This window comes from Cryptotermes secundus, unplaced genomic scaffold (assembly GCF_002891405.2).
Source record: "Cryptotermes secundus unplaced genomic scaffold, Csec_1.0 scaffold68, whole genome shotgun sequence".
NCBI lineage: Eukaryota > Metazoa > Arthropoda > Insecta > Blattodea > Kalotermitidae > Cryptotermes > Cryptotermes secundus.
Genome location: NW_019722422.1, coordinates 1119399 through 1136748, shown reverse-complemented (window position 1 = coordinate 1136748; position 17350 = coordinate 1119399). Strand labels below are relative to the sequence as shown.

Genomic DNA, 17350 nt, shown 5'->3' with positions numbered 1-17350 from the left:
GCATTTATTTTAAGTAGAATGGCTTCCAAAGTAATTTTCATGGATATTGATTTCCAAAAATTTCCACATCTCTCAAAAATGTAGAAATAGGGCAGTCATAAATTTTAAAAATTAATTAATATTCCTTATATTATAAACAAATAATACATGTTATAAATAAAAATGTAATTTATAAAGCACATATTTATTATAATTAAATAATATGTGTTGCGGGGGGGGGGCACAGAAGTGAACGAAACTCAGAAGTTGGTCACGAGCAGAAAAAGATTGAGAACCACTGTTCTGGAGGACGGTATATAATGGTTAGTTTTAGTGACCTGGACACTGTCGTCTGGGTTAGAGTCTAGACGACTGATAATGCTCAATGTATCAGAACTGTCTGTAGTCAGTGCTGATACACCATAACACACAATACAAAAACGATCGAGGCAATTGTTACATTAGTGTAGACTGTTTTATTTTAGGCTATAGACTATTAAGTGAAGCCATTTATGACTGGAATTTCAGAGAGTTGCTTGCTACAACAGTTGATCTTGAGTTTATTGTGGACTGTTATACGCATGACTGAATTATGTTTACCTCGATAGACCAAAGTCTACCAGCTTCACCTCTCCATCTTTAGTCAAAAGAATGTTACTGCCCTTTATGTCCCGATGCATCACGTGGTTCTCATGGAGATACACCAGAACCTGTTGAAGGAGAGACTGAATCAGAAAAGAAGGGAACAACATTAAAAAAGAGGAGTCCTTTCTTCTGGATATAACGCCATATAGTCCGTTGAAAGTAGATCAACTTTTCGGAGGAACTCTTATCTCTCGTTGCCACATACTCTCACGCTCGTTTCTTGCTTGGCTTATTCGACCCTGAAAATGGAGATGACATTTTACTCCGAAACTTTGCTCGACTTTCAACGGACTACACGGCATTATGTCCCAGAAGACATGACTCTTTATAACTACCGTTGTGAGCACCACAAATCCTACAAAGACTAATAATTTCTAACCTATGAACGAGGACGAACATGAAGTCTGAGCGAACTCAGCTGTTGCTTTTACCAGCTGAAAGGGAAGAAGATGCAAACTATTTCACAAAATCACATAAGAAGTGGTGGTTCTGAGACTGATAAGGTATATCAACAAGACGTTGTGGGAAGGACTACGCGTCAACTTTCCTTTGATACGAAACGGACGGCACAGAAAACGAAATAATTAATGGGCGACATATTCATGTTATCTCACAAGACTAGAAAATTAAGGGGATACACAGACAGAGAGCAACGTGGTCTCATAAGCCTCTTTTATTTTTAAAAATAAGGAAAATTGGCTGAAAATTTTTCCATATATGTTATCTTTAAATTGTATTTACAGACGTTAAACCACATGTACAAAATGTCCCCCCCTAAATTTATAAGGCTGACATAACTCTTCGAAGAATTATAACTGTTCTATGATACATCGGTCTGTCAGTTAATTGGGAATTTTTATACACCCTGTAGAATTCATTCCGCTTCTTTATACATAGTAAAAAGATGAATTCAATTCCATAACTAAATTCGGAAATTTTCTTACAAATACAGAAAAAATAAGTGGACATAAGTTAAACAGAAGTGTCTTGCTCTTGCCTTCAGTCACAGGCTTCTTTTACTTTTCCCTTCACCGTAAATTGAATAGCAACTTCCAGGGATCTGGTGGTTAAAATCATCTTCTTAAGGTCGCATTACTGAGAGTGAAAATAGATGTCCACGTATATACTTGGTTGTGTGATGTACCAACCTTAACTACCTCCTTCAGAATATAGGCAATGTGTTCTTCTGTCATCCGCCGGTTCTCTTCCTGCAATCCCCGGACCAAATCACGCACAGGTCCGCCTAGACAAAGCTGCAATTAGAACACCAATTAAATAAAGAATAAAAAAGCAAATAATAAATTTATCTTCATTAGGCCTATTGCAATAATTGTTAATATATTCCAGTCGAGAAAATTGGCGGTGTTTGTTCAGGAGTCATCAGACCGTACTGATGGGATAAAGCCACTGATGGTTTTCATAGTTTTCCTCAGTCTCGCCACACCAATACAGGAATAATTATTTCAAATAGGCCTCTACTGCCTCCTTTCAAGTCCCTGTCTATTTGACAGTCTTAGTTGTCTTTTAGTCTCTTTCGATACCCCGTGAACTCTGCGGTTTACACTGCTGATAAGCAGCAATTTGAAGATGGGTTGTGCTTTGGTTTCCGGCGCTGTCAGTAGCTATTCACTTTGTTCATACACGTGATGCTTTCCCTTCTGATAATTAAATTGCAAAGGTTAGAATGCACGAAACTATAGCATCAACTGTAGTTTTCCATGAGTGCACAACTTGGTCTAATGCTAAGGGATGTGGATTCAGGGTGTTTGTGAACAGATGCTCGGACTTGAACCCAAGCGAGAATAAATGACAGAATGCCGGACAAAACTCCATATTGAGGAGCTTCATAATTTCAACCTTCCCACTTTATAATCAAGGTGATCGAATCAAGGAGGACGAAAAGGGTGGGGCATGTATTGCAGATGTAGATGTAAGGAATTCGTACACAATTTTTATCAGAAACCTGAAGGAAGAAGACATGGCGGAAGACATAGGAGTAGGTGGAATATAACATTAAATTTGATTTTAATGAAATAGAATGGGAAAGTGCGGTCTGGAATCATCTGTTCCATGATAAAATCCAATGATTGGCCTCTATGAAATTCCAGTTTTCATAGAAAGCGTGCGGTACTTTGTGTAGCGACTATTATGTTCGGAAGAAGGGTTAAATTTTATGGAATTAGTCAGTTAGTGTGTATTTTTACGAATAACAATCGCCAAATACCAAAGCGGACTTAAAAAGTGTATGTAAAACGCAACAAACTTACGTTAGTAAAGTTTCTGACTTGATTAATATCCACTCATCTAAGTGCAATGTAAACTGCCACAGCTACCCGACATTGCATTGCTTCGTGCTTTACTTTTAGCCAAATATACTGTATTTTATTTCTCACTCGAATACATGATATTTCAAAGATTGAGAAGTTACGTTTGATGCACGGTTCTTTTGGTGCAATCAGTCACCTGGTACGAGTCGTACATATTGTAACGTGTCTTGCGTTACTGATCCCACTTCTGACACCAGTTGTCGCGTATCGCGGGGTATATCGCGACAAATAAATTCTCGATGTATTTTATATAGCGAATTTTATTTCACATTCGCACTTACAATCACCCAAATTACAGATTTACGATTACTGCTATCTGCAGTATCACAAATAGTACACTCCAAATGCCACAATACAACTGACTGGTTGCTGGCTAACTCGACGATAGGTCCAGGACTCGCTGACTGACTCAGTACAACTCTGCGGTAGCCACACTAGAACTCGCTGGTAGCCACGTTAAAACTGACTGTGAATAGCCTTCGCTTCTCCCTATGTAGCCTCGATCGGACAATACGGGAAAACGGCCACGTAATAGGCACCCTTTTGCCTGGCGCTCTGTTGCTATGTAACGCTAGCGGAGGTCACCGCTGTTACTATCGTAACGTCGCCGCTGTTGATTCGCGTTGCCTAGCGACCGCGATATCCCTCGGTGACGTCACCGCGGAGGGGAGTGGCGGGGCGGGAACTCGCCTATTACCGTAAGAACGCGAGCGTTACGCCACCGCCACGCACCGCTGGGGAGGTAGGGGTCAACATGTCACTATATAAATAATAGACCTGTAGGTGCTTGGTTCCGAAAACAGTTAATCTCGTGTTTGCCATAGATTTCTCAAAAATCCATTGAGATGTATCTTTATCTCTGTAGACTAAAACAATGTATTAGTTTTTGGCCATTTTATTCGCAAATTATTTGGACATATTGTCATGTGTTTATGGTCATGACTGGTTCTGGATTGCATGATTGGATTTATTAAAGCCATTTTACAATCATTCTTAACCACAATCAATTATAGCGCTATCGCTAAACTACCCATTTCACCAATCCTAGAACACACTAAATCTTCTCAGTCTTCACTAGTCGTATCATGGCAACGGATATATTACAGTCTCACTGTAACTACAGCATACATCAAGTCTTCTTTTCGCAGGCTAACTCCGTTGTACTCCGTTGTACGCCTTCGATTCTCTTTCTTGTACTTCCACAACTACTCTCTTGTACTCCTAAAACTACCAGCTTCGGAACTCAACTCTCTTATATACACTCTTCATGGACCCCACGGAATATACCGTCTCTCAACAATTCATAGGGGTGTTTACCGGTCCCTTTCATAGATATGGACTTCTTATTTTTCCATGGTACGCTTCTGCGGGAATGTGTTTAGCCACACGTTGTCTAGCAATGGGCATGGCGCGGACCACATAGAAAATACCTTTTGTATTGTCAGAATGAGTGTCTATTGACCCGTTGCCCAACACTGGGTATGCCGCGGACCACACAGAGAACACTTTTTCCAATACCTTTTCTATTGTTGCGTGCACGTATTTCGGGCGTTGCCTAGAAATGGGTCTACCTAACGTCAGTTTTATTGTCCTTGAGCGAAGTGAGCAGCAACTAATCTCTGCGTAAGTCTGTTCTAAATGTATCGAATTACCATAACCGCCTCGCAACACGGCGCACTATGTATGTGTTCACACTGTACACTCAAATTCCCTAACGACCTATGCAGAGGACGTCTGTTAAGCCGGTGTTTAAACTGTGTCCAAACTCACGAAGTACTTTGGGGCCAAGGAAACGCTTGGAATTCTTATGGAATCGCTCCATGTAATCGTTTTCAGTCTTGTATTATAAATCAAGTGCGTATGCCAACCTTATTCTTGTTTTTCCTAGGTTTCTCTTTCTGTTATTTTCTACTTGCTTCTCAACGCTCCAGCGGTATTCTGAATTATTGGCTGGGAACACTGGTTTAAAATGCAACTGAAGATTAACATTTTTTTTGTCCCGTCAGTTGCATGGCGTGGTATACATCAAGCAGAAGGCAATATTTTCATGTTGATTTATGATGGATTTGGTGTCCCTACTGTCATTGGATCCACTTTGTTCATATTCTCCTTATTCTTCTTCTTGCAGAGTTCTTGTCTTTTTTATGCTTACGCCATATGCGGAGAAGTTGTGCGAAGGCTTCGTAACTTGTTTGAAGGACAAAACTATTTTCCCATTTACTGTTTGCCTGAAACTAAATCACATTGACAAAAAGTGGTAAACCTGATGTGATGTGAGTACGGTTTACGTTTTAGCAGTTAATCATGTACAATTCACGGAATTAAGCCTAAGATTTATATCTTCATGGCTGCAAGTTACGACGTAAGACACCGATGAACAGCGCTCATCTGTGAACGCTACTGTCATCTCTGATATGTTGACGTGTACTCCTGTACATCGTTACCGACTTTCGGAAGAACATACTGTCTCTATTTTCTGCCCTGAAGATCAACGTAGTAATTTCCTTCAAAAATCGGTAACGATCTACCAGACTATACGGTATAACATCCCGGAAGAGGGTAGACTTCATAGTCACCGCCGTGCCAACCTAAAATCTTTCAAGAATTAATTATTCACTACATATTAAAAATTGAATGAATCCGAAATATTTGTAAAAAGCAGTGAATTTTGTATCATCAATAAAAAATATGATAAAAAAAGTAGAGCTATCCATGTACCAGGCCGTGAAGGCCCATAGGTTTGTGAGTCGTCGAGGCTCCCACATTTTCTAGACAATCGGCTCGCAGATGGCGGTGAGGTTGTCAGTCTTATGCGCTGGCCTCCCTTAACCCCCAGGAAGATTCGTGGTACTAACTTCTGTTAGAGACTGAGTCGAACCCAGGAAAATATTGTGGCCTGAAAGATTAGGTCAATTTAAAAATCTAATTTTCCTCAACGGGAATCAAATCCGCGACCTTCTGGCTTGTAGCATATGTGGGGCACCCGGTAGCGTAGTTGGTTAAGGCATTATGCTACAAGCCGGAAGGTTGCGGGTTCGGGTCCCGATGAGGTGGATATTTTTAATTGGCCTAATCCTTCCAGTCCAATCCTATGACCCTGGGGTCGACTCAGCCTCTAACCGAAATGAGTGCCAAGAATCTTCCTGGGGTCAAAGGGCGGCAGGCACATAAGGCTGACAACCTTACCGCCATCTGTGAACCAATTGTCTAGAAAATGTGGGAGCCTCGAAGTCTCACACCCCTGTGGGCCTCCACGGCCTGTTACAGAGATAGCTTTTCCTTTTTTTTTTTTTTTGTATGCATACATAAAATGTCACCGCAACTTTGGTGCTATTTGAGCCTAGACAATACACGCCTCTTGCTTGATACATAATTTCAAATGTCCCTGCCACGCCTGGAAATATTCTTTTGATAGTCCTTTAGATACAATTTTCATGTAGTCCAGAATATCTTCAATTGATTCAAAACCGGATGATTTGAGGGGGAATTTTAATATCACGGATATAGAGAAATCATAGGGAAACTAATTATGTATGTGCGTCAGATGTTCTGAAAGTTATTGTTTGCATTTGACAAATATTCGTTTTGCCGAAGATGATATATGCGAAGGCGCATCACCATTATGAAAAATCCATAATCCGGGCAAAATATTTGTCATTTTTCGACTATCGCGCTGCAGTAATTCTTCCAAACTCTGAATGTACGATGCTAGTTTACAATTTGTTTTGTACTATGCGATATGAAGTGAACACTTCCCTTGATAACAAGAAAGCAGATCGGACTGCTTTTGATTATAACAAACGCTATGATAGTAACTCTGACACGAAAATTTTGAAACGTCTAGACACGCGATCCTACGCAAGCCATTTCATCAGGTTTAGCAGTTACAGCACAAATGTCCCGGTACTTAATTATCATATTTCATACGGAATGGAGCAGAAGTCAGTACCCATTGAAATGTATTGGTTGACTGAGATATTGAAGAGTATAGAAACAGATTTTAACTGCTGCTTCCTGCCAGAATAACCACCGCAAACATTAGGCGACCTGAAATCAGCTGTAGACCATGCCTTCGCAAAAATTGATGACGACACATAGCTTTGTTAAATGTCTGCTCGAGTGTTCCTGCAATTCTGCATCAGTGTGTCGATTCGCAAGTTAGCCAATTTGAACATTAAATTGATATTCATTGACATATAAACATAAGTAATAATAATATAATTATAAAAAGAAAATTTGTTCATGTGCTTAACTAATTAAGCACCACGTCATTAAGACGTATGGGGTTGTGGATGAATAGATTTTTTTTGGTCTCAGCACTAGCTTGAAGTGAGTAGTCAGCTTCACGCCCCGGCCGCTTTACTCCCAAGGAAAGAACCCCCCCGCACCCTTTGGATAGGAGGCTGGACGGGCCTCAGTGCCGATCTGGACGACGTGGAGAAGAAAACAATTCTTGACCCTACCGGGACTCGAACTCCAACCCCTCTGTCGTTCAGGACGCAGCCAGTCGCTATACCGACTGCGCTGTTCCGGCTCATAATAATAATAATAATAATAAAATTCAGTTTGTGTTTATTTACGTGTAAAATTAACAGCACAGTGGCCAATTACAATATTAGCAATAATGATAATACTATAATAAAGATTACCATTTTAACGCAATTGGTACTCACTTCTGCCCCATTCTATATATATATATGTAGTAGTCATACCTCCATGACAAACCAAACCCTCTCATGTTCTGAGTCTGATGAAGCCTTCTTGAGATAGATGCCATAGAGATCTGGGAGGTTGGGATGACAGGAGAATTCTCGCAGAATGTGGTACTCATTGCGCAGGTCCTCTTCTGTGTCCGGAGTCACTGCCTGAATTTTTATCGCTACTCTCTTACCTCCTGAAACGAACATAACAATTATAAAATCCTTTATTTATACTTACTATGTCATACCTCAAAGTATTGTAGTGGGACATGAACTGAGGTTGCGAGACATTAAAGAATAATGGAAGAACAGTAGTTGAGAACACTAGCCACGTATTTGGCCACATGTGGTCACATAAAATGGAATATATTCGAGAACTATGTAACATCAATAACGCAGTCGAAGTAAGCAGGGAAAATGCAGAAAGAAATTGTGCAAAGAGCTGGCCAAGACGGACGGAATTGATTACATACTGCTGGAAGGAAGGACAACTTGAAAATCACGGAGACGATAGACCATCCTGTGGCTATAACAGGCACCTGATCGGCCGGTTTCGGTGTAAAAGGCCTTGAAGACACCTGACATAATATTTTGCTCCCATGCTTAACTGAGAATATGGCAACGTTGATTTTTTTACTTTACTAACGTGACATTTTGCTGCAAGGCTCATTAAGGCAAAGCAGGGATTAAGCATGAGTATTTATAACTATAAGGTCTCTGAAGTCATAAATGTCGCACAAATGTGAAGTTTGGGTACATTCATTTACACTTTTACTGAAAAATATTTTTATTTTAAAAATGAACCAGTATTTCACTTCACAGTGTGAAGCGGGTAAGCCCGCTGAAGTTTAACTGAGAGTCATTTCTTTCGTATCTTCGTCTTCCACCGCTTTCTTCCTTTCTTTTCCTATTTCCATCCCCTTTCTCTCGGTATCTTATTTCACCGTTAAAACGATGAAGTAAGTCACATCTTTACCCAACAGATGGCGCAGTTTGTGACACAGCCCGACCTGCCATCTGTGTAAATATGTGGAAAATATTACGGGGTGAGAACGACATACTCATCGTCATGTAACATAAACAGGCCATACGTAGTTATAAACCATCTTAAGTTTTCGTATAGGTGGGCCCATTTTTGTAATGCGATTTGTGTAGTCCTACTCTCAAATTAGGCCAGGGTGTCTCAGCTAGTGGGACGCGTCCCACTGGCGAGACTTGACGGTACGGTGGTTGCAAAGTAGAGATTAATACAAGGCTAAAATGTGCATAGAGTAATTTTAAAAATACGATTCTTAAAAAAAAAGAGGTTTCATTTTTATTATAGTATGACTAGGTATTTTGACAAAATAATGGATGGGACGCAATATGCAGGAAGGAGAGGATCACCGAATTAGGTTATGATAGTAAGAGATAAAGGTAAAATTTTCCCTGTACGTAACTAACTAAGCACTACGCCATGAAGGCATATGGGGGACTAGGTTTATAGATCCACATTTTCTTGACCTCGGCATTAGTTCGAGGTGAGTGGTCAACTTCACCCCCCGGCCGCTTTACCCCGTAAGAAAGAGTCCACGGTACCCATTGGATAAGAGATTTGGTGGACTCCAGATTGGGTCTTGATGACATGAAGGAGTGAGAATTCTTGAACCCACCGGGATTCGAACTCCGACCCCTCAGTCGTCCAGAAATAGCTAGTCGCTATACTGAGCTATTCCGGCTCTCATGATAGTAGGAGGCAAGTTTAAATAATTACTGCATTCGCACTATAGAACTTCGGATCCATAATGGTATTTATTCTTACCGTTTTCTTGGTCCCTAGCTTCAAACACCTCGGAGTAGACCCCAGAGCCCAGCAGGTCTCCTAATGTGTAACGTTCTCCAGGGTCTTGCAATGACGAAAACTCCAAGTGGGCAGGCAAGGAGACTGTCTCAGCCATGGCTCCTGGTAGAGTGAGAGAGGGATTATTTCCTTAGATTAGTAATTTCCAAGACTTGAGTGTGGACACAGATGGCGACATATTGCATTGAAATAAATCTCCGTGGCCTATAGCCCGCAAGCGGACTATACCGACCGAGCGAGCGCCGCTTGTCGGCGAAGTTAGTGCAAATTATTAAAGCGAAACTCAAACATTGATCTTTTTCTTGAATAGTTCTTCGGCAGGTTTCACTTACACGTGGAGAGCAGTTGCGAATGTACTGAACAAAGAGGTGCAGAGAACAGAAAGGGAATGAATCTCCAGAGAGGGGCTTGTGCGGTGGATAAAACTCGGTCACCGTAAAATAACCACGTTACGAAACGTTACACAGGGCCCCAGACGTAGACGGTTACGTTGAAAAGCGCCAAAGAACGGACTCATCTCTCTCAGGGTCGGTATGATGAAATGTTCGACTGCTGTCAACACTATAATGAGCCATCAGGCTCCATCAGAGAGGGACATTTCTTGACTACTTGGGTATCAGCTTCTCAGAGTCTGCTGAATTCGGTTTGTTTGCTATTCGGGGATCTGTAACTCTAATAAACAGATAAATAAATAATAAAACTCGAATATTATTAACTAACTCCATGGAGATGAACCTTTCTTGAGAAGCCGCCTTCCCATGTTAACAAGAGCCCTCCACTTTGCCCCTATCCTGAGCCACATCATTCCAGTCCATATGACCTCATCCTATCCTTTTAAGATCCATTTTAATATTATCCACCGACCTACATTTTTGTCTTCCTAGTGGTTTCTTCTGGCGTTCTCGCCAAAATCTTATATTCATTCTCCTTCGCCTCCATTCGTGCTATATGCCTTGCTAATCTCTTCCTCCTTGACTTGATCATTCTAAATATACTTGGTGAAGAGTACGAGTTACGAAGCTCCTCATTATGCTGTTTTTCCAGTCTTCTATCACTTCATCTCTCTTCGGCCAAAATATTCTCCTCAACACCTGTTTTCAAACACTATCAGTCTATGTTCCTCCCTTAATGTTAGAGACAAAGTTTCACACCCATACAGAACCACACGCAAAATTATAGTTTTACATGTTCTAATTTTTACGTTTTTAGACAGCAGACAAAGGATCTGTTAGCTATCTTTATATCACGTTTTTGCCCCGCATTTTGGTGACGAGACAGCAGCATACACGTATACTTAGTTTTCTCAGTGTTTACTTCTAGACCAACCTCCCCACCAGCTTCAGTGAAAGTTTCTGTGCTTTCTTTTACGGTATTTATGTCATCCCCCAGTAGATTCACGTCATCAGCACAGACCAACAGCAGATGTGTCCCGTTTAATTTCAGTCCCACCTGATTTTTCTCGACCCTCCTAATGGCATATTCTAAAGCAAAGTTGAAAAGCAATGGCGATAAAACCTCTCCTTGTTTAGACCATTCTGGATAAGAAATTTTCAAACAAATGCTTACCTATGCGGACTTTGCTATACGTTTCATTTAAACATATTTTAATCAGCCTAGCTAGTTTCTTGAATACCCCAAACTCCATGAGAACATTGTACAATACTTCTCCCCTAACTGAATCACAGGCTTTCTTGAGGTCTACGAATATCTGATCTACTGTCTCACTGTGCTCTCATTTTTTCTCCAATATCTGACGAATGCAAAAGATCTGATCAGTAGCTGATCTGATATTTCGAAACCCACACTGATGGTCCCCAATAATTTAATCTATGTACGGACTTAACCTAACATTAGATAAAATTTTGTATGAAGTTAATAGAAGCGATATCCCCCGATGATTACTACAATCAGTTTTATCACACTTCTTGTGCACTGGTACAATAATAGATTTCTTTAATTGATCAGGCAGTTCTTCCTTATTCCAATACAATTAATGAGATTATGGATCTCAGAATTATAATGTTATTAATAATAGTTATAACAAATTAGAGTAAAGTTCTGCGGTAAAATGGGAAAACAACCCGGCGAGAAATTTCGCAGTTTGTAATCCTGACTAGCGTTGCTATGTTGGCGAAATCGCGAAGTTGTGATATGCGAGCCATGTGGGGAACACAGGGCATATAATCTGCATCAAGGTACATTAACCAACCAAAATTTAGAATCTAGAGTAATGACTGAAATATTTAATTTTCTGATATTTGGATTTATATTTGAAGATTTTAGGCACAGGAAAAAGAGTAAATTGTACAGAACTATAAGGTTTATTTTGGACTCTATCCATCGTCTGGTATATATAAGACAATAAACCACAACGTTTCGGAGACCGGATCTGTCTCCGTCCTCAGGTGAATGGGGCAAGATAGATCTATCTTTTATATACCAGACGATGGATAGAGTCCAAAATAAGCCCAATAGTTCTATACAGCATACACCATCGTCAGAATCCTTTAAAGTCTATTAGAGTAAATTGTATTAGTTAGACCAGAAGGCATAATATGTAAAGCCGAAGAAGAAGAAGAATATTACATAGGCCTAACAAATTGTTGCAGCTCGGAAGACGAATACAGTTAGAACTTTTATCCCGATTGTGACATTACAGTGTTATTAGTAGGCTTCTGTGCTGTTGCTGTAATCCCTTTAAGGTCATGATACCCTAATAGACAATGAAGACCGTTGAAACGCGATTTAAAGTATTACGAGGTCTTTCAAGTTTTCTAACAATCCTGTGTCCTGAATACATCCTAGGATTATACACAACTGTATTTCTTTATCATGTACAACAGGATGTTGTAATTACCTGCGGAGATAATTTTTTTTTCTGTGGCGCTACAGCCCCAATTTGGGCCTAGGCCTACCTCCATGAAACTCTCCGTTTCACTTCGGTTTACTAGATCTTAGACATACGGCAGGACTCCTTGGGCGGGTTATCAGCTCGTCGCAAGGCCTCTACCTGTACACAAACACAGAAAAACTCACACAAACATCCATGCCCTGAGTGGGATTCGAACCCAGGATCCCGGCTTCGAAGCGAGCGAAGACAGTGCATGCCTTAGACCGCTGGGCTACCTGTGACCGGCGCGGAGATAAATAGTATTATACAATTCTCAGTTTAAGTTGGAGATAAAGTTTACATTTTCTTAAACTCCTGCGTATATTCTTATGAGGATGCAATAGCCACATTGTAACACCGTTAATCGTACTTTCTCACAAGGAAGAGCAACTGTTTCGGTGGCTAAGTTAACCGATTCTATGACAAGATGCGGTTCGGTCATCAGAAAACGGATTCGAGTGCATGCATAAGTGTAATATTGGACACGGAGCGTCTTTGGTAGCAGTTGAGAGCGCTGTAAAGAGAAGGTTACAATATGACCGAATTATCGACGTTTCACAGCTTCCAAGTAGGCAAGAGGGAGTTTGTTCCAGCTCTAGCGCCCCAGCCTGTATTGGTCTTATTGCTGTCGCCAAGAATCCTCACCCTTTTCTGGGAGAAGCCCATATTTCATATAGCGGGCACGAATCTGTCGAAACAAATATATTTAAAAAAAACGTTATTCTGATGTACTGTATCTCACAAAAAATATTTAACGAATGAATTTTTTTCTTTTCAGAAAATACAGCAGACTTCATGTCATCTGACATGAATGGGAAATGAATTTCCTCGGATAATCGACAAAAGGAATATATATATGACTTGCAAATTTGGATTTATAAAACAACGTATGCCGGTCACGGTAGCCGAGCGCTCTAAGGCACGCACTGTCATCGCTTCCTTGGAAACCGGGATCGTGGTTTCCATTCCCACTCAGGGCATGGATATTTAATGTTTGTGTGTGTTTGCGTTTTTCTGTGTTTGTGTACAGGTAGATGTCTTGCGACGAGCTGATCACCCGCCCAAGGAGTTCTACCGAATGTCTAAGACCTAGTAAACCGAAATGAAACGGAAAATTTCATAGAAGCAGACCAAGGCCCAAATTGGGGCTGTAGCGCCAAAAGAAGAAAAAACACATGCATTAATAATTGTATTTTTCTCGAAAATTATTGACAGAAACACGGGTGTGGATTCCCAGAAACTTCTGTGCTGTTTGTTTCTTTTGCCATTAGACACGCCAGCCAATTTCATAAGCGAATCCCCGATTTAACACGCCCTGATTAATCGTCAGTCTATTGCGTCACCGTTATTTACACCAAACCCCTAATCTATCCTACACTTGAACACAATCTAAGCACTTAGAACTCCTCGGTATTTTACAGAGTTTCTTTTCGTAGAATGAAAATCACCATTGATTTGCGATCATGAGCCGAGAATTCAGAAGTGATTATGGATACATTGAAATTATCGGTGGCGCCGAAGAACCCTTCCGAAGGTACAGACGTGCCCTCGAATTTGCAGTAGGTGATTCCTGCTATAGTAATACGGCCAGGTCATAGAAATCTCTCTGCATACGGCATCAGTATGGTTCCTTTTCAGCATCTCTATCACGGTAATATGGTCTTGAAATTTAGAAGTTTTCAAGACAAGTTAGCGAAATAAGAAATTCCGATAAAATTAAGTTAATTCAGTGGTTAAGATTTTCAACGTTGTAAAAGAGATTTATATAGAAGTTGCCTATTAAAATTGTTGAGATTTTATGACATGTGGTTCTTGAAAAGAATGATAATTCTACTTTTTATTGTTCTGAAGGCATTTCAGGTATGTGAACATAATACTGGGGTTTGAAAATATGTTGTATATTTTCAAGATGCGCATAATATCACGTAATATAGCAAGCTGCAATCCTTCATATGTAGCTTACATATGTTTTTGCCACATTAAGATGCTTTGTGCAGATATAAAGTATATAGCATAACCTAAATGCTTCAAGAACGCTGACAGTAGATTATTAATTATATTTTGTAAGTTGTTAGGGACTTGACTTGCACTTGTCTCGACGTAAAGATTAATTAAAGGAATGCTTAGTTCTTTAGTTAATTAATACTTCAGCAGAATGTTTTCCTGCGGGATATAATTGCCCCCCTAGTGACATACACAAACACGCAATTTACAACGTGGAGACCATAAGCAGTTCAGGATGTAACGGAAACTTCGCAGAATTCTTTCTAAAGAGAGTTCTCATACATTTTCAAATAATTGTCTAATTCATGTTTCCTAGTCTCTCAGGGAGAGGACAGCTGCTTAAAATACTGTCCAGATTCAAAAGTATTATTCTGTACAGCCTATCTGTGATTTCATTGGTCGAAACCAGAATCGGACTCCTCTGAGAAGTGTCTAGTGATCGGTCTCCTTTCTCAAAGCAATGGATAAAACCAAGGCACAGTATCCCCCTGACCCGTCGTTTCAAATGTAATCCACTCAGAACCTCTTAGAATAATTTTAGAATATAATAGTCCTAGCGATGTGTGAATTTAGGAGGTTCAGCTAGAAGTATCTGTTAACTCGGTCTTCAAATTTCTTCCTCATAGGAAATGTCTCCTTTTAATGTTGTTAGATAAAATTATAGGAAGAATTCCAGAATAAAACTGACTTGAATATTTCGAATTATACTAAATTACTATGCCTTGAAATGCTTCAATTCCTTACACATAGAAAAGTAAAGTCGTTCCTGTGCTTAACTAATTAAGCAATAGGCCATGAAGGCGTATGGGGGAGTGGATGCATAGATCCACAATTTCTTGATCTCGGCACTAGCTGGAGTTGAGCGGTCAGCTTCACGTCCCCGCGGCTTTACCCCTGAGAAGAACCCCCGGTATCCATTGAATAGGTGGTTTGGTGGACCCCAGAGCCGGTCTGGACGATTTGAAAATTCTTGACCCTACCGGGACTTGAACTCCGACCCCTTGGCCTTCCAGTCCGTAGCCAGTCGCTATACCGAGCGAGCTATCCCGGCTCCTATTCCTTACATATAGACCATCACATTGAACGACTGAATAATTATAACAATTAGTGACATAATTTCCAGTAAAAATTTCCACTACTTACACGATACTTATCGCTAGACAAAACTTTAAATACTTTCGTCGCCATCTTGTCTGTAATTGTTATCACGTGAAATCTAATTCTTTCTTAAGAGTTCTATCTTCTGCGAAAGAAAGCCGTATAGTCTGTTGAAAGTCAAATGACGTTTGGGTGAAACACATCGCCTCCATATTCAGGTCTTTGGTTCTGTTCGCAACTGCTTCATGCTGTTTTCTTGCTTGGCTTATTCCTCAACACTGAAAATGTAGGTGAGGTGTACCTCCGAAACATCGGTTGAATTTCAGCGGACTACGAGACATTATATTCTAGAAGATAGAATTCTTCATAACCATCACTGTGAGAACTTCAAATCTTACATAATTCTCCGCTACTTAACTGCTTGAAACAAAGCTGGAACACATATATCGCACATGTTAACATTGTAAACTTCTGAATTTTATTCACAGAGTATATTTAACATATTATATTACTCTCAGAACACTGATAGTTTTTTTCAACTGTCATAACCAACTGAAATTTGTTTTGAAGGCTCAATGTGTTTCCTATGCAGTAGGAACTAAATTTTAAAATGTTTAGATGGATTTCACGCTTCGCAGGGCTAACTAGGGCTTCGATTTAAATACTAAATACAATATACCCTTAAAATGTATAGAAAATATGACCCAAAACTAGTTAGTGGCTATTTATGGATACACGTAGCACTGATTGCCGATACTCTCAAGCTGAATTCCAAAAATTTCCATCAGAATGGAAGTGTTTTGACTGCAAGCTGCCCCCAATATTGGCTTCACAGGAAAAATGGCAGAAGAGTCCCTGGTATATCATTGAGTTAAAAAACTACATACCACTGTGTAATTTCTGTCGAAAATTACATGAACTATTTACCGCATATTGAATCTTAAGTTAGGTTTCATGGTCATAAAGACACAAATCCTGCATTCTGATTTGTTACCAAGTTTTCCTTTAGAAGTAAGTCATGCATTTCGTTACCTTTCAGATGGAGTTCGGTTTATAGTGTGGATGTCGAACTGTGTCCGATCTGTGATTCAGCTCGTCCCGAACTGACGAGGAGGAAGTATCATCTCTTCGGGTCGTAATTTTAGGAAGACCTACAATTACGTCGAAAGCTACTGCATTTCTAAGGCTTCCTCTTAAATCCCTAAATTGAAGGCTTTCAAGAATTTTGTCTTGCTTCGAGTTATGTAACAATCCCTAGCAACAGCAACTTGTCAAGCTATTTCTAGGCGTTTTCTCAACTGTACATCCTTTCCTAGAATAAACTTTTCAACGGACAATTGCATAAAATAGGGATGTACATCTCACGGCACTCCAGCCGCATGGGGCCAGACAGTTTTATTCTTTTCATGAAAATATTTTTTCAATCTCTCAAAATATGTGCTGCTGCTACATTCCTCTTGAGAGTACCTGGGTAAGGAATAGTACTCTCTCATCCACAAAGTATTTTATGTAGCATCCCAATATCATTGCTCGCTCTTACACTTTCTTCTGCTTGCTTCTACCGAGATAAATGCCGATGTCAGCAGCTCAAACTGCAAGGTAGCCTCAAATGATACGATGGCAGTAAACGATACATCGGAAAGAAATAAATCGTGATCTAATTTACTCATTGCCATGTAAACTATCACATAACTCATCACTTAGTGTTTGTTCTTGTCTCTACAGAGTTAGTTATGATGTGTCCTACGATTGATATCCCGCCAGCTGTGAACTTCATGCTGTTATCCACTTTCTTCATGCTAAAAACATGAGTACCGCTGAAATCCATCATGAATTACGCACTGTTTATGGCCAAAATATGAGTGAA

General features: G+C 40.0%; 1 protein-coding gene across 1 annotated transcript in view; it reads right to left on the bottom strand.

Annotated features, from left to right (window-relative positions):
• LOC111861256 (neither inactivation nor afterpotential protein C) overlaps window positions 1-16575 on the bottom strand; it is a 27008-nt gene extending 10433 nt beyond the window's left edge. The window contains exons 1-5 of the mRNA XM_033750254.1: window positions 16516-16575; window positions 9453-9593; window positions 7664-7845; window positions 1773-1877; window positions 580-689 (exon numbers count right to left, since the gene is read on the bottom strand). Of these exons, the coding sequence (XP_033606145.1) occupies window positions 580-689; window positions 1773-1877; window positions 7664-7845; window positions 9453-9588 (533 nt within the window). The 5' untranslated portion in view covers window positions 9589-9593; window positions 16516-16575. The remainder of the gene's footprint in view (window positions 1-579; window positions 690-1772; window positions 1878-7663; window positions 7846-9452; window positions 9594-16515) is intronic.
• Between the last annotated feature and the right edge of the window lie 775 nt (window positions 16576-17350).